The sequence below is a fragment of the Lynx canadensis genome, chromosome F1, assembly GCF_007474595.2.
Source record: "Lynx canadensis isolate LIC74 chromosome F1, mLynCan4.pri.v2, whole genome shotgun sequence".
NCBI classification, from domain to species: domain Eukaryota; kingdom Metazoa; phylum Chordata; class Mammalia; order Carnivora; family Felidae; genus Lynx; species Lynx canadensis.
Genome location: NC_044319.2, coordinates 978,767 through 999,496, shown reverse-complemented (window position 1 = coordinate 999,496; position 20,730 = coordinate 978,767). Strand labels below are relative to the sequence as shown.

At 52.7% G+C, this 20,730-nt stretch overlaps 1 protein-coding gene and 1 long non-coding RNA gene across 3 annotated transcripts; both read right to left on the bottom strand.

The window, feature by feature from the left end:
* Positions 1 to 728: 728 nt before the first annotated feature.
* LOC115505287 lies at positions 729 to 4,135 on the bottom strand. The gene is made up of 2 exons (XR_003965974.1): positions 1,202 to 4,135; positions 729 to 1,066 (listed from the first exon to the last, which is right to left on the bottom strand). It is a non-coding gene; the product is annotated as an uncharacterized LOC115505287 (long non-coding RNA).
* Positions 4,136 to 4,211: 76 nt separating this feature from the next.
* Positions 4,212 to 19,519, bottom strand: CNIH4 (cornichon family AMPA receptor auxiliary protein 4). 2 transcript variants are annotated; one of them, XM_030302801.1, is made up of 5 exons: positions 19,400 to 19,519; positions 15,840 to 15,908; positions 12,337 to 12,449; positions 7,046 to 7,186; positions 4,212 to 4,839 (listed from the first exon to the last, which is right to left on the bottom strand). In XM_030302801.1, the coding sequence occupies exons 1-5, from the start codon at positions 19,466 to 19,468 to the stop codon at positions 4,812 to 4,814; spliced, it is 420 nt and encodes a 139-aa protein (XP_030158661.1). In that variant the 5' UTR covers positions 19,469 to 19,519; the 3' UTR covers positions 4,212 to 4,811. The 2 variants fall into 2 exon arrangements, with proteins under 2 accessions (XP_030158661.1, XP_030158662.1); XM_030302802.1 differs by lacking the exons at positions 15,840 to 15,908; positions 19,400 to 19,519 and adding an exon at positions 13,062 to 14,249.
* Between the last annotated feature and the right edge of the window lie 1,211 nt (positions 19,520 to 20,730).

Below are 20,730 nucleotides of genomic sequence, written 5' to 3'. Positions count from 1 at the left end.
CCGGGCTAGGGGGATCTACGGGTTTTAAGTAAGGCGCTCCTTCGCGGATTTGGAAACTCCAACTGTTCATTTGCACGTCAGCTCTTGTGTCAGAGCCCGGTGTCCGGCATGGAGAATTTTCCAGCCTTCACGAATCTAAGTGTGCAAGTTGTATTTTTTTTTTTTTTTAAGCGTATTTATTTTGAAAGAGAGCACGCGTGAGTGGAGGAGCGGCAGCGAGAGAGGGGGAGAGAGAATCCCAAGCAGACTCCGCACCATCACCACAGGGCCTGACACGGGGCTCGAACCCACAGACCGTGAGATCATGACCTGAGCCTAAATCAAGAGTCCCGACCGAGCCCCCCAGGCACCCTGTCTTCTGGCTCTTAAAGCTACAGTTTGCAAAGGAAAACAGGCTTTAAGTGAACGTGCCCGAGCCTTTCTCAGGCAGGCAGGTGTGTTTCGGTGAGCTTTGTCCCCATTCGTGGGCTTGCACGCAAAGAACGTTCCAGCAAGCCTCAGTCTCCTTATCCACAGAGACCTCCCCCCCGCCCCGAGCAAGTATGCCTGCTTTCACTTCTGTCCCTGCTCTCCCTCCTGGCACACGTGCGGGGCCTCGGGACGTCTGTCAGGTGCCAGGCGTGCCCAGTGTGCGTGTTACGTAGTCCCTGTGAGCGAGAGAGTCCCTTTGTGCCGGTGATCTAGCCCGGCCTCACGAGGCGAACGTGACTAAGGGGTGGCGGGTCTGGGGTTCAAATCCCCCTGTGATTCCACAGTCTTGCTCTTCTAAACCCGGGACCATGTAAGCGGTTCAGCTTTTCCAGACTGCGAGTCCCGTCTGGGAACACGTTTGTTCAGCTGGCGCTCCATGCTGGTGCAGAGCCCGCGCTTGTGACCTCGGCAGTGAGGCCAGGAAGCAGGAGCCCGAGCGGGGAGGGGATGGACAGGGACCAGCCGCGGCACCACGCATCTGTCTGGCCGAGGAGGGAGGTCCCCACGCGGTGGGCACTCACTCAGGCCGCCGTCCAGCCGCTTCCCGTGCTTTTCTTTCGTTCTCCGGTGGCTTCACGGGGCACGGACTCCGCGCCTGGTTTACAGACGAGACAAATGGGCTCAAACGAACCGGTCTGCAGGCGCGGGGCCCCTGAGCTGGGTGCCTCCGAGCGCACGTGCTTAAGCACCGCCAAGAACAAACTCCCTTGGTCCGTAGGTAGCCACTTACCTTGGACTCAAAACCATTCAAACTTGGCAAAGGTCGGCGAAGATTGGAAGGGCCCGCTGGTTCTGGCCGACTGCGCAGCTCAGAGAAGAAAATGACAGTCTCGAAAGTCTATCAAGAGACTTCTCTCCACATAAGTGGCCCGTAAAACAGACGCGGGAAGTTTCATAGAGGAGAGCCCCCACAGTAAGTTTGCGCATCTTCAGAGTGCATAAATTTATAGCGTAGTGGTTAAAATCATGGGTTCTGGAATCTTCAGACCTGACTCTAAATCCGATCGCTGGACGTGTGGTGATTTACACAAGTTACTTCGTGCCCCCTGACCTGCAGGCGCAGCTAACGGTGTTGGGCGCTCGGCTCCGTAACACAGGGCGTGTGCGGAGTCGCTCGGCAAACTGTGCTTGAAGACGGGCTGAAAAGTCAGCACAGACGATGCAGTCGGCAAAATCCGGAAGATGGAGCTTCTGCACGACACACGACCCGAGCTGACCTGACCTGGGTCAGACGACCCAGCTTCTTGCAACAGATTGCCGGAAAACCAGAGGGAACCTAGCGGAGGAGGAGACATTAACTGGAGAAGATGTGTAAATCTGGTTTGGATCCATGCAAGCGTGAACAAACCAACGGAAACGCTTGTGAGCCAACGGGGGACATGTGAGCACCAACCAGATACTTCGGACCAAGAGATCGCATTTATGTAGGATATCGGTACCGTGGTCGTGTGTTTTCAGGACCCACCCTTATCCTACAGGGATGTGGCCAAAATAGCACAGATGTAATGATGTCTCATATTCAAAATCATCTGACTTCAGAACAGTAGGGGGAGGGAGCAGATTACGCGTAAAACAAGAATACCCATGACCAATTACTGTAGCTGATACAATACAAAATTACCAAATACCATTAACCAGTCCCTTCTCTGTCTTCAAAAGTCAGTATGTTCCCGTGCGGCCACACGAATCCTGACGGGGAGGATGGATGGACAGCCGGACACGTCCCTTTTAATGGGCCCGCCGAGCACGGCGCTCCCCCCACGTGCATCCAGTCTGCGAAATAAACGTGGGATCAGCTGGCAAAGGAGGCCCGTTCCTCCTCCGCCTCAACTCTGTCACACTGTCACTGACAGATTATCGATTTCACTGAACGTGGAGGGGCTCACCGGGGAGCCAAGGTCAGGTCCCGCCAGGGCCCTCGGGGAGTGGGACCTGGAGTAGTTGTCAAAGTGACCCTCCTGGGAAAGGTGCCGGGGAAGCAGCCTTTGTCAAGGAATTGAAAGAGCGGCTGACTCAGAACCGAGTTACCTCTGAGACCCCTGCAGTCTGGACGGGACAGCCGCAGTTCCCACTGCCCTTCAGCTTTGGGTGACCCCCATCTGGGAATTCAGATCAGTCAGGGCCAACCAAAGAGAATACAGATTTAATTAAAAACAAGTTGATTGCTTGCCACCTTCAGAATTTTCACAGAAATTATAGCCAAAAACCACAAGGCTTTGCCCCAGAAGCCAGAACGGCCTAGCTGAATGAGCATCACCTCGCCAGAATGTGTCCGTCTGTCAGCCACGCAGCAAACTCTTGGTCCAAAGTACACGTGGCCGGTGGTGGGTGCCTAGGCGGTACCCACAGGGCTTCAGACCCCGCCTCCAGCTTGTTGCCAGTTCCTGCACAACCAGGACGGCGTTACTCACGTTTGGGGACGGTCACGCCCGGCCCGGCACACTCCGCCACCCCGGCTTCGGGTTTCACGGCCTCCAATCCGGCCTCGAACCCAGTGGGGCTGGGTGGCACTGCTCCATCGGGCCTTCCTGCTGGAAGAGCACCTGGAGAGCGAGGACGCACAGGGGTGCACGTGTGTTCTCTCCCCAGGGGCCCCAGCTACATCCGGTCTGGCTTCCTCGGCAATCGGCGGGGGCCCCGGGTCTTGCCTTCGCCAACGGACGGGGAAGGAGTGGCCTCGGCCAACCTCGGGGCTCCGAGGTCACCTCTAGCGGCAGCGACGTGGGTCCCCTCCAGGGAACACAGGTGACGGACCTGAGCACGTCGCCCAGCTTTGAGAGCCGGTGCTTGCCCCTCGCCGTCACCTGGGGAAGACCCCCCTAAAAATACACGCCCACACTGGTCACCGCCGGCCCTGCCGCACGCAAGCCACACGAGACGGGCGGCTGTGCAGTTGTAACCACGGCGAGCGTGTCAGGAGGAAGGGCGCACGGGCTCCTGCCTGGCTCCGAAGGCTTGTGGGAGAGAGGAAGCCACTCTGGCCACAGCCCCCAGCACCTGCCAGCTTCCCAGGGTGTCCCGTCGTCTCTGGGCTCTGAGGGCCCGTGCTCTCCCGCAGCTTCACCGCTTTCAGAGCTCGAGGGGACACCAAGAGCCACGGGAGATGAGAGAGGAAGGCAGAGAACCAGGTTTCTTCTCAAACAGCCAGGCGCCTCCAGAGGAAAAGGTAAGAAAAGTACCTTTTCGGTCACAGGTTCTCGGCTCTTTGCCGGCACAGACACAAATACTCGCAGGGAGAGCCTGTCGGGGCCCGGGAGACCGGCAGAGCACCTCCCCGCACCCGTCAACTGCGGGCGCCACGTAGAGGGTTTACCCCTCGGGCTCTGCCACGGCCAGAGCTTCAGAGAGCGGCGTTAGGGTGCCAGACAGGAACGACAGAAATGGCCTGGCTCACTTCACCCAGCGGAGCCGGAGAGGTGAGTGCTCCCCGGGGCTCCCACCAACCGCAGGGGCGGCTCGTCCAGGTCTCCCACATCACGCACTGGTCATCGGAGCGGTAGCGGGGCCCCAGGCAGAGCAGTGACGGGCTCCAAGGTCCCTCGATGACCCGCCGTTCCTGCTCTAATCTGATGAGCATCTTGTACCAAATCACTGCCCCAAACCCATTAACCCCGGGAACCAAATGCAGCGGGATCGGGATCGGCTAGAACACGAAAGCAAGACCCGGCTGGAGCCAGTGCGGTCGAATGGGTTTGAGGCGGAGTTTGGAGGCCATGGCTTTAAATGAAAATGCTTGATGATATTTTGCTTTTTTGATTTATTTTCCTTTCTAGAAGCGGGAATTACACTGTACCTGGGCAAATGGCTTATAAGGTTTCACAGATTCTGCAAAGAAATACGTATTTTTTGAAATGTCACTTTCTGTTAACGTTCTTGTGAGAAAACTCAGCCAACAGTCCCATAAACCTTTAAACCATACTGAACGTAGCGAAGCTGCCTCGACAGAGGCCAAAGGGCAACACTTTCCTCCTCTGCCTGGGTGGCCAGCGGCGCTCTGCACTCTGCCTTTTCTGCTGTCCACAGGCTTCCCTGTGTTTCTGCGGCGGGCAAGGCTGGGGCGGCCGTGCCGTCACTACGTACAAATGCCAGTCCTCGACATACAGACGATGAAAACCACGCGCTGGGGTTCAGGCTGACGTGGAGAACCAGAAATCTACAAGAACTCAATTCGTGTTTTTTAAATACTTTATATGGTAAAAATACAGCAAAAATATTTTATTTTGTTCAAAGAGGAAAAAATATACTGCTATGGTCACGGTTCTCAGGATGACCCACGTGGTCTCTGGCTCCCCGACGACGCACGGTGGTGTGGGCCGGCTCCGGACGCGGCGCCCGCAGCCTCAGTCGTTTATCAGAGCCAAGATCATACTGCGGGGAGAAGAGACCGGTGTTACCGACGTCCCCTCAGAGGCGTTCCTGCACAGCCCGGTCCGGCCACGCTGCCTTCTGGGGCTCAGCAAGGAACAGACCATCGTTTACACGTAAAAGAAAGAATGTCCAGGGGCGCCTGGGGAGCTCAGTCAGCTGAGCTTCTGACTCTTGATTTCAGCTCAGGTCGTGAGATCGAGCCCCGAGTGGGGCTCTGTGCCGACAGTGCGAGCCTGCTTAGGATTCTCTCTCTCCCTCTCTTCCCCTCCCCTGCCCGTGCTTGCTCTCTCTCTAAATAAACTTTAAAAAAATGTGTAATTAGGGCCTCTCAAAGCCTTAATTTTTTTCACTTAGAAAAAAATAAATAACTGGGGTGGGGGTGGGAGTACAACCTGAAACCAACGTTGGGCTACAGTTTGGAGCAAACACAGAAAACCAAACAAGACTTTAATTCTCTGCACACGCAAACTGCAGCCCGCCAGTGCACCGGGCAGGACCCTCGCTTCCGCGCGGGATTCCGGGCTGTTCCTGGGCGCCGCCCGCGCAGCCTGACGGCGTCTGACGCTCAGCGGTCGCTCAGTAAACACTCTGCTAAAACCACCACAGTTAACAGCAGCAACGAAACTACCATCATTTTCTTTCCCTGCTTAGATGACCAGACTTCACAGAAATCCCCTTACACGTTACTAATGCAGTGATTCGTTGCCCAAATTTAACCAAACCAAGTGCAGCCCACGTGCAGCACAGATTCACGGGAGCGGCTAATCCCCGTGAAAGATTCTGAGAGTTTACCGCCAGTCAGCACAAACCTACATGCTTTACATGCATTATCTCATTTAGTCCGGATCATAATCCAACGAGGCAGGCATTAGATACCGTCCCATTTTCAGACAAAGAAACTGAGGCATACAGAGGTTAAGAAGCAGCCCTGGGTCACACGGTAAGCGGTCGCCCCCAGACCACACGAGCCCAGCACCCAAGCGCAACACCAAGAGCATCGACCCCATCACTATCTGAAGAATACAGGCATTTCTCCCTTTCATTCTGTGTAAGAAACACGGACGGATGTGAGTGTCCGCCAAGTGGCAGGCGATTCCAGACAGAACCCGCGTGAAATCCCCGCGCTAGAAACCTGACAAGGGGCACCTGGGGGACTCAGTCGGTTGAGCGTCTGACTTCGGCTCAGGTCACGATTTCATGGTTGATGAGCTCGAGCCCCACGTCGGGCTCTGTGCTGTCGGCCTCCGTCCCCCCTCTCTGCCCCTCCCTTGCTCACACGCTGGCTCTCTCTCTCAAAAATAAGTAAACGTTAAAAATAAATTATTAAAGGGGCGCCTGGGTGGCTCAGTCTATTCAGCATCTGAGTCTTAATTTTGGCTCATGTCATGATCTCCTGGTTCACGGGTTCGAGCCCCACGTCGGGCTCTGTGCCGGCAGCACGGACCCTGCTGGGGATTCTCTCTACCCCTCCCCTGCTCACACGCAGTCTCTCAAAATGAACTTAAAGAAAAAACCTGCCATCTCTATGCAGTTTCTAAATATCGGAACCCTCTGAGTGACAAAAATTTAGGCCAACACAAGTTCTTTCTAACAGTCCTCATGCCTGTGTGAAAAATTAAAATTTACCTGGGAAGAAAAATAGGAATGATCTCGTTAAGCCTGCATAAAAAAGGTTAAGCCTGACTTCTAGTCTCCTAAAGTTTAATCGAATCATACACACAATTTTTTTCTCTTCTTTGCTCGACTCCTTGGCCTGGCGACAGATAAGGGAAAAGGTGGCATGTTTCTCCCTAAAACACAATTTAAGGTTCAGACAGGACCGCACGAGGCTTCCCGCGTCTGGGGGCCAGTCCTTGCTGGTACCTGTCACTCCCCATCCGCTACGACTGGAAGGCAGACGCGGTTTTACGGGGACGGGCTGCCTGGCATGTGGCGAGGCAGCGCACACCTACATCCTCACCACATCCCCCGGAGACCCGAGGCGGCCGGTCCCTGGGAGCCGGGGACAGCCTCCGCAGCCACGGAGCAACTAACATCCCGAGTACCTACGGCAGGTCACACAGATCGCTGATCCGATGACACACAAGTCTAGGCCGGGAGAATTCCACAGGGTCCCCCAAGGCTCCGCAGCGTTGCCGCAGAACCGACAGCCCCCCACCGCGAGCAGGCGTCCGTGCAGGGCAACGCCAGGGGGCCGTGAACTCACCTGTAAAGATACATGAAGAAACAGAGCAAGTGGAAACCAAGCTTGATCATGGCTTCCTTCATGTGCGACTTCAGCTGACCCCGATTGTGGATCTCTGTCGGGTCGAACACTCCCATGTTACCGCTCGGCACCATAATGAACCTGATGCACACGCGATTAAAAGGAAATCCAATCATCAGCACAAATATTCAAAGTAAGTAGCCAACAACAACCAGCCTTTAAAAGTGACCAATCACAGGGGCGCCTGGGTGGCTCACTTGGTTAAGCTTCAGCTCAGGCCATGATCTCGCAGTTCATGAGTTCAAGCCCCACGTCAGGGCCTGTGCTGACAGCTCAGAGCCCGGAGCCTGCTTTGAATTCTGTGTCTCCCTCTCTCTCCCTGCCTCTCCCCTGCTCGTGCGCGCTCGCTCTCTCTCTCGCTTTCTCTCAAAAACATAAAAAAATAAAAGTGACCAATCACAGCAACCTAAAATTCAGACCAGACACGGACGGACTGAGTATGATGATGTCATTGGCCACCATGTGGTTTTCCTCTGAAAGATACAACGCTTGTTAATTTTCTGCCCTCTAAACAAATCTGGTAACACTCTAGAGAAGGGTATTTTATGCTTTGAGACCCTTTTACCCACCTGTAGAAAACTTCTAAACCGGTCATACCTACAGCCGTTTTCCAGCAGACACAGCGAAGGGGACTCCAAAACCAAACCAATTTTATCAAGTTCTTAGAAACTTGTTTATCTAGAAAGTTCTGAAATAATTAATACAATTCGTCCCACAACACCTTTACGGGGAGGAGTAGTCTCAGTTATTCCCATGTCACAAAGGAGGGAGGCTCCTGATCCGAGGATGACACGCCTCCATCCGCACGGTCTGTGAATGGTGCTGGTTTACAGACCCAATTTAGAGGAGACAGAAGAGAAATGATCTAGAGTAAGTGCTACCCCGATAAAACAAAACCCCTCTTCAGTTCAGACAGTAAATAGTTCAGACACGGCACGTAACGTCTAACTTTACGGAACTGTTAAAAATGCAGGCTGAGCGCACGGTATTATTAAGCGATCATATCCCGACAAGTCAGAAATGCCCTCTGCGGAGCGGTGGAGGCGCAGCGGTTGTGGGGACGGGAGCAAGGGCCACAAGCCAAAGCAAGGGAGGGCACCGCGAGCCCGCGCTGCGTTCCGACGCCAGACCAGTTCAACCCAATGTTCCCAGACTCGGGAGGGACTCCCAACTTTTTAAAAAAGTCTGAAGGCCCTGCTTTAACACGCCGGGGAAGCCCTCAGGCTTTCCCACTTCCTTCCCATCACTGCGCGTGCACCAGGTGCTCCCCCACACGACCCCCTTTACAGCCGAGGAGCCGGCTTACTCGGGGAGCGTCCACCCGCTTCAACACCCCTCGGGACTACACGTGCAAGGACGTGCCCTAACCTCGCACGTGCCGGTCCCTTCCTACCACGCGCAGTTCTCACGTGGACGTCCGTGAGATGCAAATGCCCCCGAGTTCCACAAACTTAACCACCCCCCCCCCACTCCCCCAATCCTGCCGCCCCTGAGTAACCGAGAGCTGAGCGACTCCGCTCCGTCTCAGAGCCCTCTCCCGCAGGTCCTGACTGCCCCGGCCCTCATCTGTCACCGACAGGCGGTCAGACTCCTTCTCCGTCCGCCCTCCCCTCCGAGTCCCGCTCACACGGGGGTGTCCTCTGCACGTCCGCGTCACAGCCCTGCCCCGGCCCTCCGGTCCCACCCCTGCCTCCTGGCTCTTCCCCACCAGCCGGTCCTTACCACCCGATGTTCCCAGGAAATCTTCCCAAAGACCACTTCCTTCATCAGCTTAGCTGCTCAAAAGCATACAGAGCGAACAAGATGCACAAATGGCTACGAAGCACATTCGAAGGTACCCAGGTCGTTAGTCACCAGAGAAATGGGGTCAGAACCACAGCGAAACACCACGCCCAATGGGATGGCTCAAACGAAAAGTCACAGGGGCGCCGGGCGGGCTCAGTCGGAAGGGCGTGCGATTCATGATCTGGTGGTCACGACCGCGGGGGTAGACGCTACTTAAATTAAAAAAAAGAAAGACACACAACAAGAGGTGTTGGCGAGGATGTGGAGAAACAGGAACCCGCACACACAGCTGATGGGAACGCAAAATGGTGCGGCTGCTTTTGAACCCCAGGCAGCTCCTCAAAAAGTTCAATGTAAAGTTACCACATGAGCCAGCAAATCCACTCCTAGGAAAAGAAAACGTGTGTCCGCACAAAAACACGCACATGAATGTTCACAGGGCAATTGTTCGTAACAGCCGGAAAGTACAAGCAACGGAAATGCCCATCTGCTGCATAAACAAAATGCAGGCTGTCCACACAGTGGAACAGGATTCGGCAACTAAAGGGAATGAACACGGTACCCGCCACACGGATGAGCCTGGAAAACGTGCCGAGTGACAAAACCAGTCACAAAAGAGCACATATTGATCTCTCCTGTCTGACAGGTCTGCACAGAATAGGTTATCTTATGAGAGACAGAAGGTAAACTGATTGCTCGGGGGCCAGGGGAGGGGAGGGGAGGGGAGGGGTGGGGAATGGGGGGAGCGGAGGAGAGGGGAGAAGAGGGAAGGGAAAGGAGAGGCAAGGGGGAGGAAAGTGGAGGGGAGAGGAGAGGAGAAGAGGGGAGCGGGAGGGGAAGGGTAGTGGAGGGGAGGGGAGGAGAGACTGCTAATGGGTATAGGGCTTCCTTCTGGGGTGAGGAGCATGTTCTAGAACAGACTGGTGCCGGCTGCTTACACGCATGAACATACTAGAAAGATCCTGAACAGAGAACCCGCAGTGGGTGAACGTCCTGCCACCAGCGCGCGTGCTGATACACGGGCTCCGTGGGCCGGTGCGCGCGGTTCTGGGTGGCGTGTCCTGACCGCATCAGCAGCTGTTCCGGCTCCCTCGTCCGCGCCTGCAGCCTGCCGGCCCTTACGCCTGGTGCGTCTGCCTCCAGCCCCCCAGCGCTCCCTTGTCCGCACACCCTGGAGAAGTCCTTCCCCCTCCCGTCTGTCAGACCTTCCCGAGTGTAGGCTCTGCGCAGACACCCCTCCTGCGAAGGTCCCAGCGCGAGGCCTCCCCGCCAGCCGTCGGGTGCCCCAGCCAGCCTCGCACTGAAGCCAGCTGCCTATTTTGTCACTCAGCGTTTGCCTCTTGGCCTGCGGGCAGAGCCCGTCTCACACGGGTCTGCGCCCCCAAAAGCAGGAAGTGCAGATGTCTGCAAAGAGGAAAGGGTCCGTCTGTTGACTTTTTTTTTAAAACCTTTTTAAGTAGCAGGTAAATTTGGGAACAGCCAGCCAATCTGTCACTGGGGGAATAAATTATCAGGGCAATAAACCCACGTGATCTTTGTGATGACGGGAAACAGAATCTATGGAACTTTTCTGTCCCCCCCCCCCCCCCCCCAGTAAACCCGCTAGAACCTTCCACCATACTTGGTACCACGCACGAAGAGGCCGCATGGAGCCTGCTGTCACAGACGAATGACGGTGCGGGCTCGGGGAGTCACTGAGCTACAGTCTCAGGATTCCCGCTCTCCCTCCCAAATTCCTGTTCCTGGTCACAGGGATACTGAGCCGTGCTCAAAGTCTGCGTGGGACGGCACCTTGCCAACTGGGGCAGGGGCCCGTGCTCTGGCTGAGCTCAGGTCAGGGTGCTGGACTCTGGGGTGACCACGCAAGGACACTGAGAAACTTAAAAAGTATTGGTTTCCCTCTGGAAAAGGGGTCCAGAGATTTAAAATCCCTTCCGTGGCTCAGGTCCTAGTCTCACGATCTTTTTAAATTCATCCCCCAAATCTGCTCACTTCCTCCTCCTCACAGCCTTCTGTGTGCTATCACCTCCTCCCCCCCTCCCTTATTCTTTTCTTTATCCTTCTTTTTTTTAGGTCTTATTTATTTAAGTAATCTCTATACCCAACACAGGACTCGAACTAAGGACCTTAAGAGTCACATGCGCTTCTGAGCTGGAGGTACCCCATCCTTCTGATTCTAACTACACTTTATTTTTCATATTTATTTATTTACTGTTTTTTAATGTTTATTTTTGAGAGAGAGAGAGAAAGAGAGAGAGACAGAATGTGAGCAGGAGAGGAGCAGAGAGAGACAGGAGACACAGAATCCAAAGCAGGCTCCAGGCTCCAAGCTGTCAGGACAGAACCCAGTGTGGGGCTCGAACCCATAAACCTCGAGATCATGACCTGAGCTGAAGTCAGACGCCCAACCCACTGAGCCACCCAAGCGCCCCTCTAACTGCACTTTAAAATCACATTTATGGGACTCCTGGCTGCCTCTATCAGAAAAGCACGTGACTCATGATCTCGAGGTCCTGAGTTCGAGCCTCACATTGGGTATGGAGATTACTAAAAATAAATAAACTTTTAAAAAATTGATCAGCTTTAAAAAATAAAAATAAAAACTCACAGGTAAAAATATGATGAATGATTACACCTCAAAAAACTAGATAAAAATAAAACCAAAACCTAAAAACTTAGCAGAGCGGCAAGGCACAATAAAAGCAAACCCATCCCCCCACAGACCTTCACCAGAAAATGCATCCCGTATAACTGCCCCACTACAGTAACAGCACATCCAGTGTGTCACTGAGTGGGGCCTGAAACACTTCCCGAATGCGTTAAGTTAGAGTTCTGATGTGATCTACTCTGCAGGCTTTACAGTGAAATCCTCGGGGCGCCTGAGCAGCTCAGCTGAGCGCGTCTGACTCTTGATTTCAGCTCAGGTCCTGATCTCACAGTTGGTGAGATCGAGTCCCATGTGGGGCTCTGAGCTGACAGCGTGGAGCCTGCTTGGGATTCTCCCCCCCCCCCTCTCTCAAAATAAATAAACTTAAAACAAAATTAGAATACAAAGATAAATTAAAAACTAAAGTGAAATTCTCTCTGAAGCATTCCCAGTATATTCTAATTAAAATCTATAATATAAGTAACAAGAATCTTATATTCTTAGACTATTGACCATTCTTATGGAAAACACACACGTCCTTAGACATCGCAACTGAACATTACAAACTGTTAAAATTTATGCGTGTAAATTCGTGTTCTGACTCTAAGACTGGACGATGCAAACTGCTATTGCCAAAGTAAACAGGAATTTATGCTGACTTCACATGGCATTCGGCTGTCAGTTATTTCGTGACTGGCACGTTATTTTATTGCAGAAAAAAAGCATTAAAACATTTTTTTAAATTTTCCTTTAAATGCCAGGACACGAAGCATCAGTAAACAAACTAAACTATACTCACCGATATATATTCCAAGTGGCAACGGGCAGGTTGAGAAGGAAGATGAACCAGTGCAATGAGATGAGCATTAACACGGTGACGACGGTGTGGCCGATCAGTTCGGGAATGACCCACTGCAAGGGAAGAACACGGCGTTACATCGCCCTGCTGTGTTCTTCCTGGACGTCCGTGTTATCTGAAGCTAAGTCAGTGGATACGCAGCGTTTACAAGCTAGTGTTCCAAGATTTATTTTTAGACTCGGATGACCCAGATGTGCATACGCTGCCAATGCTCACGCCGTGCAAACACATCACACACAGCTTAAACATAATGCACTTAAATTGCAATTAAGTTTTATCCCCAGCAAAGGTTCAGATTCATTCACTAAGCGGGTATGAATGACAACTGGGGAAAAAACGGAGCATCGTTTACCTGCTATTCCGAGGTCTGTGCCAAAGCCCCTCACTCTAACCGGGGTGGTTTATATCCAAATATACACTGCCTTGCAAATCAGAATATCAATCTTAAACATTCTCCAATCTCCCGAACCATGAGGGAAATCCTTTCTCCCTCTCTCTCTCTCTCTCTCTCTCTCTCTCTCACACACACACACACACACACACACACACACACACACACACGTACTTTAACAGCTCAGAGTAACAGCGAGGAGCTGACCAAATATGACAACGGACCCGGATCCGGGAATCCCAGCCTAGTGGCCCCACGGCACCCGGGCCCTTACCTACACGTGCTGCCAACCACGGAGTACTCTACTGCTCATGCGCCAACAGCTGTGGCAGCAGGCCCTCCTTCCACCAGTAATCCTCCTCCCCTGCGAATAGAGACTTTCCTTTCCGTGGAAGTTAACAGTAACAGTAACAGGCAGACACAAACTGCCTCTTGCAGAAAGGAGAAAGGCAAAACTCAGAGAGGTTAAGTAATTTGCCCAAGGTCACAAAGCTACTTAGTTGGCAGAATAAAATAGTCTAAGTCCAAACACTCTGGGCCCAGGTCTCTCGCATTTCCATTTTAGATACTTTATTTTTGGAAACAAAGAAGGGACTTGCTAGGCCTTAAACCTTATTGGCAATCAACAAACTTTTAAAGACACAAAATAGAGTTTCTGAAGTGTAACCAATTGAGCACAATGCTTACAAGGGTAAGCTGCAGAAGTCAAACAAACCTGGAGCCGGATCCCCGCTCTCCCCTACCGACTGGCTCCGCAGGCTCGGGAAAGGTCGCTCTCCCTCTCGGAGCCACGATTTTCGCATCTGTAAACCGTGGCTGAGGATGCCCGCACCTGCACCTCGCACCTCAGGACGCCGCTGCCCGGAAGGAGACCAGGCGTGGCCCCCGCAGAGCTGGAAACGCTTTTACTGCCACCACCGGCCGCACCCTCGGCCCCCGGCCCCCAGCGTAGCTTCCAAACTGGATTTCTTACCTTGGGCGGCAGTCACTTTGTTTTACAGCCACACACGAGACGCAAGAGTCTTAGGAAGCGACACTTCGCTTTCCTCTGCTTGCTTTCCTTCCTTTCAGCCAAGGCCTGTGTTTTCGTGGTCGTCCCTCCTCAGCGAGGTGTCCTCCCCCTAACTTGCTCTCTGAATACCTGCACTGGGCAGGGGCCCGGAAAGTCCTCCCGTGGAGTAACTGAACGGCACGCGACAGAACACGTGCGAACAGCTGCCCTTTCGGGTGCCCCAGCAAGAGTCCAGGGGGACGCCGATGACCCCGCGGTGAGGCGGCCTGTCTACACGTCGGCCCACAGCCTGGCCCACGGCCTGGCGCCTGCGTGAGTCTGTGAGTGCCTTGCCCTAAGCACGGATAGACGGCCGTGTACCAGAAATCGAGGAAGCCCCCCGAGGGGAAAACAAAGGGAAAGGAGCTTGGAGGAAGCAGATATAATGTAGGAAGCAGAAGGCAATTTTAAAACTACTCTAGGGGCGCCTGGGTGGCGCAGTCGGTTAAGCGTCCGACTTCAGCCAGGTCACGATCTCGCGGTCCGGGAGTTCGAGCCCTGCGTCAGGCTCTGGGCTGACGGCTCGGAGCCTGGAGCCTGTTTCCGATTCTGTGTCTCCCTCTCTCTCTGCCCCTCCCCCGTTCATGCTCTGTCTCTCTCTGTCCCAAAAATAAATAAACGTTGGAAAAAAAAAAATTAAAAAAAAAAAAAAACTACTCTAATCGAGATTCTCAGAGAGCCAGGACACTCACACCTGAGCAAGGGAACAAGGTCTCAGAAATGCAAACCTTGCCGTAAATGTCGTGTCTGTAGGAAATCAGAAGATGAAGCAGAAGGAATCTTAAGACAAAAACGCAGAAAAAAAACCCAAAGGGACAAAAATTTTAAAAAAGAACGGGCAGAGAAGCCAGCAGATGAATTATCCAGTGCGTGAAAGCTGGTGAAAGAGAAGAGAGAAAAAGAGGGGAGGGGCGCCCGGGGGGCTCAGTCCGTTGGGCGCCGGACTCCTGATTTCGGCTCAGGTCATGATCTCACAGCTTGTGAGACTGGAACCCCGTGTCGGGCTCTGTGCTGAGCATGGACCTGCCTGGGATTCTCTCTCTCCCTGCCCCTCCCCCATGTGCACATGCACAGGCTCTTTCCCTCAAAATCAATAATCATTTAAAAAAAAAATACAACCCAGCTGGTAAAATAAATAACCATTCTCCTAAAGATGAGAAGGCTGAAAGTAATATAATGCTGATTACACCTCGATTTTTTTAAAAAGTCTTGCAGTTTGGCAGATAAATACACACAAAATCTTTTATTTCGAAGACTAGGTCTATCCCTGTATGAAACCACATTCTGGAAAATTCAAAATAAAGAAAAAAAGAAGAGGAGGAATATAGTTTGCCAGAAATTTTAATTGTCTGGATGTCACATTTTTCCCTCATGGACCAGAGAAATAGAAGCAGATGCAGAGGAGAAAAAAACACACGGGAATGACTTCCGGGTGAAGCCGAGAGCACCTCGCAGGATTTACTGAGCTGTGACGTGAACTTTTATCCAGAAAGTCTTCTGTCTGCTCAGCTCGTAAAATGAATCAGGACTAACTGCTTTCCCTACATCCAGACAAACCCTGCGGTTCAGAGCATCCTTGCCAACACAGAGTTCTGACCATGCACTAAAGGTAAAATGGTCTCGAGACAAATCAACTAATTTATTCCATTTCTCAGCAAACCACGAAAAGGTCATCTTTTATGCAACAAAACAGACTGGGCTTTTTAGACACGAGCAGGGAGGACGGGTTTCGACACAGAAGACAAAAACGATTATCCTCGTAACAAGCCTTTTCGTCCTAAAGTACCTACGGACACAGGGACAAGGTAGAAGCCGAGCAAAGCAACAAATTTCAAGTGGGGTCTCCCAGTACAGTTTCACGATCTAAAATATTGCAGAAACACAGCAGCTCTGCAAACATTCCAACGAGTAGGAAACAACATGCACTTCAAAACCAAATATACATATGTTGGTTATCTATAATAACCTCAAACACAAAAAACGAGTAAGGAAATGTCTTACCTTGTTTAATTTGGAGCAACATGATCTAGCATTAATGTAATCACATTCTAAATCGGACAATGTAATTATCTGAGGATCAAGATAAGGAATTACAAGACTTTTTTTTTTTAACTTTTTGTTTTATTTATTGTTTTTGAGAGCGCGCACGTGAGAGCGTCAGCAGGGGAAGGGCAGAGACAGAGAGGGAGACACAGACTCCGAAGCAGGCTCCAGGCTCCAAGCTGTCAGCACAGAGCCTGATGTGGGGCTCGAACTCGTGAACCGTGAGATCATGACCTGGGCCACCCTGGTGCCCCTACAAGACTTTTTTCTTTGTTCTAGCTAAGTGTTTTTAAGTTTCGGAAAAAAAACCAACTGTAGTGCAGAATTGGATTTGCCTTGAAAAAATTTTAGTTATTTCCTTAAAGTTCACTCATTAGACAACTCAATTTTCTCATTTATGTTCCTTCAACAAATTATTTTCACAAAAGAATCTTAGTATGCTCAATTCTCAAGTGACCCATACCAGAACATCCAATCTGAGTTCCTCAAAAGTGAAAATGACCATAAGAATTGGAAAATAAGACCTATAAAAACAACTTAAATGTGAAAAACCTGAATAGAAAAATAGTGTTTATTCATGACAGACCCACAAAATGTCTTCGAAGACTCAAGATGTGCGAAAAGGAAACAGGACACAAACTATCGATACAGTGGGGTCACAGGTGAGCAGTGGTTATGGCTCCTCATAGAGGATTTGTTTTCCTAGTATTTTTCTCTCTTTCCCAAACTTTGCACAGTAAGCACACATTCTAGCAGAATTAAGCAAAAAACGAGTTTTAGCATAAAATATAAACCCACAAAAATGTGAGGACAGACACAGAAGGAAACGGCCTCAACTGAATGATACAAGGCCTGAAAACTACTGTCAAATAAATTCTCCACCCCCACCCCCTGCCCCCCAATAGCTGGGACAAAGCAGAAAGGAAAACAGCAAAATGCTGAAGATCACTGTCGGCAGGCGACAGAAACATGGGGTTTATTACGCTACACTCTCTACTGTAATGTTTGGAAATGTCCAATAACACAAGTGAAAGTAAGTGTTCTCACCCAAATTCTAAACATTTCTGTACGGATATTCCCCTATCACCTCAACACAACGAAAGTCAAACTCATCACCGTCTCCACAAATTGTTCCACGTCCACGCGGGTTTCGTTTCTGTCGCCGACACAAGCATCACTTGTCCAGGCTCAAACCCCGGGGGGTCATCGCTGCCTTCGTGTTCACACCCCACAAGCAGCCTTCACCGGCCTGCTGTGCCCAAGAATCCTGCCTTCCACCGGCCCACGGTTCGAACCCTATTTCAAACCCACACAGGCCCATTCCCCAATGGTTTCTTACCTTCCAGTCTTTCCTCTTTCCAACCCACTCTACAGACTCATCTTCCTAACACACCATTTGTTAATGTCAAGAACATTCCATGGCTCCCTACTGCCTCGAGGATAGAAGTGAAGGCTCAAGTTGTCCCCACCTTCACAGGCAAACCTTTCAAAGTCTGATCTAATCCAGCCTTTCCAACCTTGACCTTCTCCGGCCAAAATCAACCGGGTGCTCCAGATGCTCTATGCCTTGACCCCATCACCCAGGAATGCCATAAACATGCCTGTCTCTGCACCTTTGCTCTTGTCTGATTCTGAACACCCACCCCTCCCCTTCGGCACAGGCTTTCTTCGGGGTTCGAAGTCCAGGAAACTCCCATCCCTACAGAACTTCTATCCTGACCATTTCTACCTCCAGAAGGAAGCTCAGGCAACTATCCAAAATGCCAGTAACGTGCTGAACCCCAGCGAAACTTTCACACCCTACACGCACCTTAATGTCTACCTAACACTTTCCTTTGTACACAATTTGCTAGAAGCCAAGGCTATTTTAAATCGAGCCTAGGTTTCCAAACATCAAAACCAGAAACCCAGGTTTTATTTCTCTGTTAAGTCCCAGTTCTTTATGTCACAAGAGGGACATAGGTCACCAAAATTTAGGCCAGTAATTCTGCTTTTTCAGTCATTTCACCAAGCCTAATAAAACTGAAGGTTCTTGGGTGCCTGGCTGGCTCAGTCGGTGGAGCCTGCGACTCTCGAGCCCGGGGTCATGAATTTGAGCCCCCTGTTGGGTGTAGAGATTACTTAAAAATAAAATCTTGAGGGGTGCTGGGGTGGCTCAGTCCGTTAAGCACCTGACTTCGGCTCAGTTTGTGTGTTCGAGCCCCGCGTCGGGCTCTGTGCTGACAGCTTGAGACTGGAGCCTGTTTTGGATTCTGTGTCTCCCTCTCCCTGCCCCCCACCCCACCCCACTTATGCTGTCTGAATAAACATTAAAAAAAATTTTTTTTTAATTAAAAAATAAAAATCTTTAAAGCAAAAACAAAACAACCTGAAGTTCTCGTTAGAATTCATCTGTTAAAGAAAAAACTGCAGCTAAACTGGGCTGGGGTGGGGCAGAGCCCAGTGGCCACGGGGCGGGCACCGTGCTGGGTGCCGAACGTGTGTTCTCACTACACACACACACACACACACACACACACACACGCACGCCCCTTCCTGGGAAGTAAACACTTCCCACTTCACCCAGAACAGACTGAGGCAAGTGCAACACTGCGCACAGCGAGCCTCTGGCTGAGCACTGGGGTCCTCACTGCAAACTGTGTCCATTCCCTGCAGATCAGGCTGCCTGTCCCTAACAAAGTTCGAGGTCACACCGAAAACCCACGCCACGCCTATCCCCAAGCCAGGGTGCTCTGGAGAAAAGAAAGTTTGATTCGCTCAGAAAGCAACCCGAGGGGGCTTCCGACTCTCCATGGTGGCTCAGGCCACGATCTCACGGGCTGTGTGGGGTGGAGGCCCCGTAGGGCTCTGCGCTGACAGCAAGGAGCCCGCTTGGGGTCCTCTCTCTCCCTCTCCGCCCCTCCCCCCGCTCGCTCTCTCAAGAAAGAAACATTAAAACAAAAAGCAAAAGGAAGACATGACAAAGGAAGCAGCCCCCGTGATCCCCGAGGAAGGACAAGGGGCACCCTGGCGCGGATTCTTCCCCGCTGTTTAAGGACCTCTGACTGGCCCGGGGCTGGACGCTCCCTGCGGGCGGGTGCGGGTCCCACATCCACGCAGGGGCCCCGAAAACCGCGTGACGACAGCACACGACCACAAAGTGCGGGCGCGGCCGGGCACCGACGCCAAGGCGGCCGCCGCAGGGGCCCCACAAGCCGGGGCCCCGCAAGCCCGGTCCGCACGACGCCCGCTTGCCGCCACGGCCCCCGCAGGGCTCCGCGGCGACCCGAGGGGACGCCCGCCGACCCGCGCGCCCCCGGCAAGGGTGGGTGGGGAGGGGAAGGGCTCAGCGGCAGCGGCGAGGGGGACGGCGGGGCGGGGGGGCGGGGGGGGTGCGAGCGGCAGCCGGGCCGGCCTCCCGCCCGGCTCCGCGCTCGGGGCCCGGGCCCCCCACTCCCCCGCACCCGCCCGGCCCCGCCTCAGCCCCGTCCCTCGGGCGCCGGGCCCGGCCGGCCTCCGCCCGCCTCAGCCAAGGATACGAAGTACACCGAGAGGAAGATGAGCGCGCAACAGTCGAGGAGAGAAAAGACGAACACCACCGCCTCCATCCTCCTCCGCCGCCGCTCCTTCCGTCAAACCGGCCCCGGCGCCCGGCGCGCCCGCCCGCCCCTGATAGGCCCTCGCCGGGGCCGCTGGGGCGCGTAGTCCCGGCGCCGCGGCATGCCGGGACTTGTAGTCCGCCGCCGCCGTCCCGACGCAGGCCGGGAAGTGTAGTTCGCGAGCCCCGACGTGGACGCGAGGCGAGGGCGGGGTTCCACCTTCATCCTGACCGGTCCGGAAACGGTGATCAGAAGTAATCAGCGAGCATTCACAGAACGCTTGCGTCCCCCGGGCACCCGACTTGGCCACGGGAAGGGGTTCTCCTCGCAAAGCCCAAGTCCGACAGCGACAACCCCGCTGGAGACTCGCCCTCCTGATGCCGCGTTGTCGGCGGGCCTCACCGTTCCCTGCCTCAGCTGTTGCAGCGCCCACTCGCTCCGCTGCAGACGTTAGGATTTTTGAAGACGCAGTGTGTCGTCTTGTTCACTTAAGCAAGTATTCTCGCACCTGCCCCCACTGCAGGCTGAGACCTGCTCTGACCCCAGGCACAAAAACCAGCCAGGCAGGCCGGGAGTCACAGGGAAGAGGCCATTTATTTCAAAGGCAAAGTCCATCAAACTCACACATCTGTTCAACCAATACTTTATTTTTATTTCATTTTTATTTTTAAGTAGGCTGCACACGCAACCTGGGGCTTAAACTCACGATCTTGGGATCAAGAGTCACAAGCCCAAGCAACTCCCAGCCAGGTATCCCCCCACCAGTATTTTCTGGTGCCAGCTAATATGTGCCAGTTCCTGGGCCCTACAGATACACGAAGAATGACGGGGAAGGTCCTTAAGTTCCGGTAGCTTCCATTACAATGGGGGAGACCGAGGGCAACAACAAAAATCTATTACTGACAGGCAGTTGTAAGTAACTGGAAGAAGACAGGGAGGTGAAACGTTGCAGACTGAACAAAGCCAGGCTGACCAGCTAACATCTAATTTAAACTCTGAACAAAAGCGTGTTTCAGAAGATGGGAATCAGGATTGCAAAGGCCCCACTGCTCATAGAAACTTGACGTCTTTAAGGAACAGGAAAAAAGGACCATGTGGCCGTACTACAATGAACAAGGGGGTAGAATTTTGACCTGCCATCAGAGGTGGCATGGAAAGGCCACACAGGCCTTGTGGACCCACCCCCCCCCCTCCCCCCACACACGTTTCACCTTTATTCTCATATGATGATAAACCACAGGACAGTTTTAAGTATAAAAGTACCTTGGTCT

Coding starts and splice junctions, on each gene's coding strand:
- CNIH4 (XM_030302801.1), bottom strand. CDS start 19,468: ATGGAGGCGGTGGTGTTCGTCTTTTCTCTCCTCGACTGTTGCGCGCTC. Junction 12,450..15,839: donor GTTGCTCCAAATTAAACAAG/GTAAGACATTTC, acceptor CTTCCCTTGCAG/TGGGTCATTCCCGAACTGAT. Junction 4,840..7,045: donor TTCTTCATGTATCTTTACAG/GTGAGTTCACGG, acceptor TTCTCCCCGCAG/TATGATCTTGGCTCTGATAA.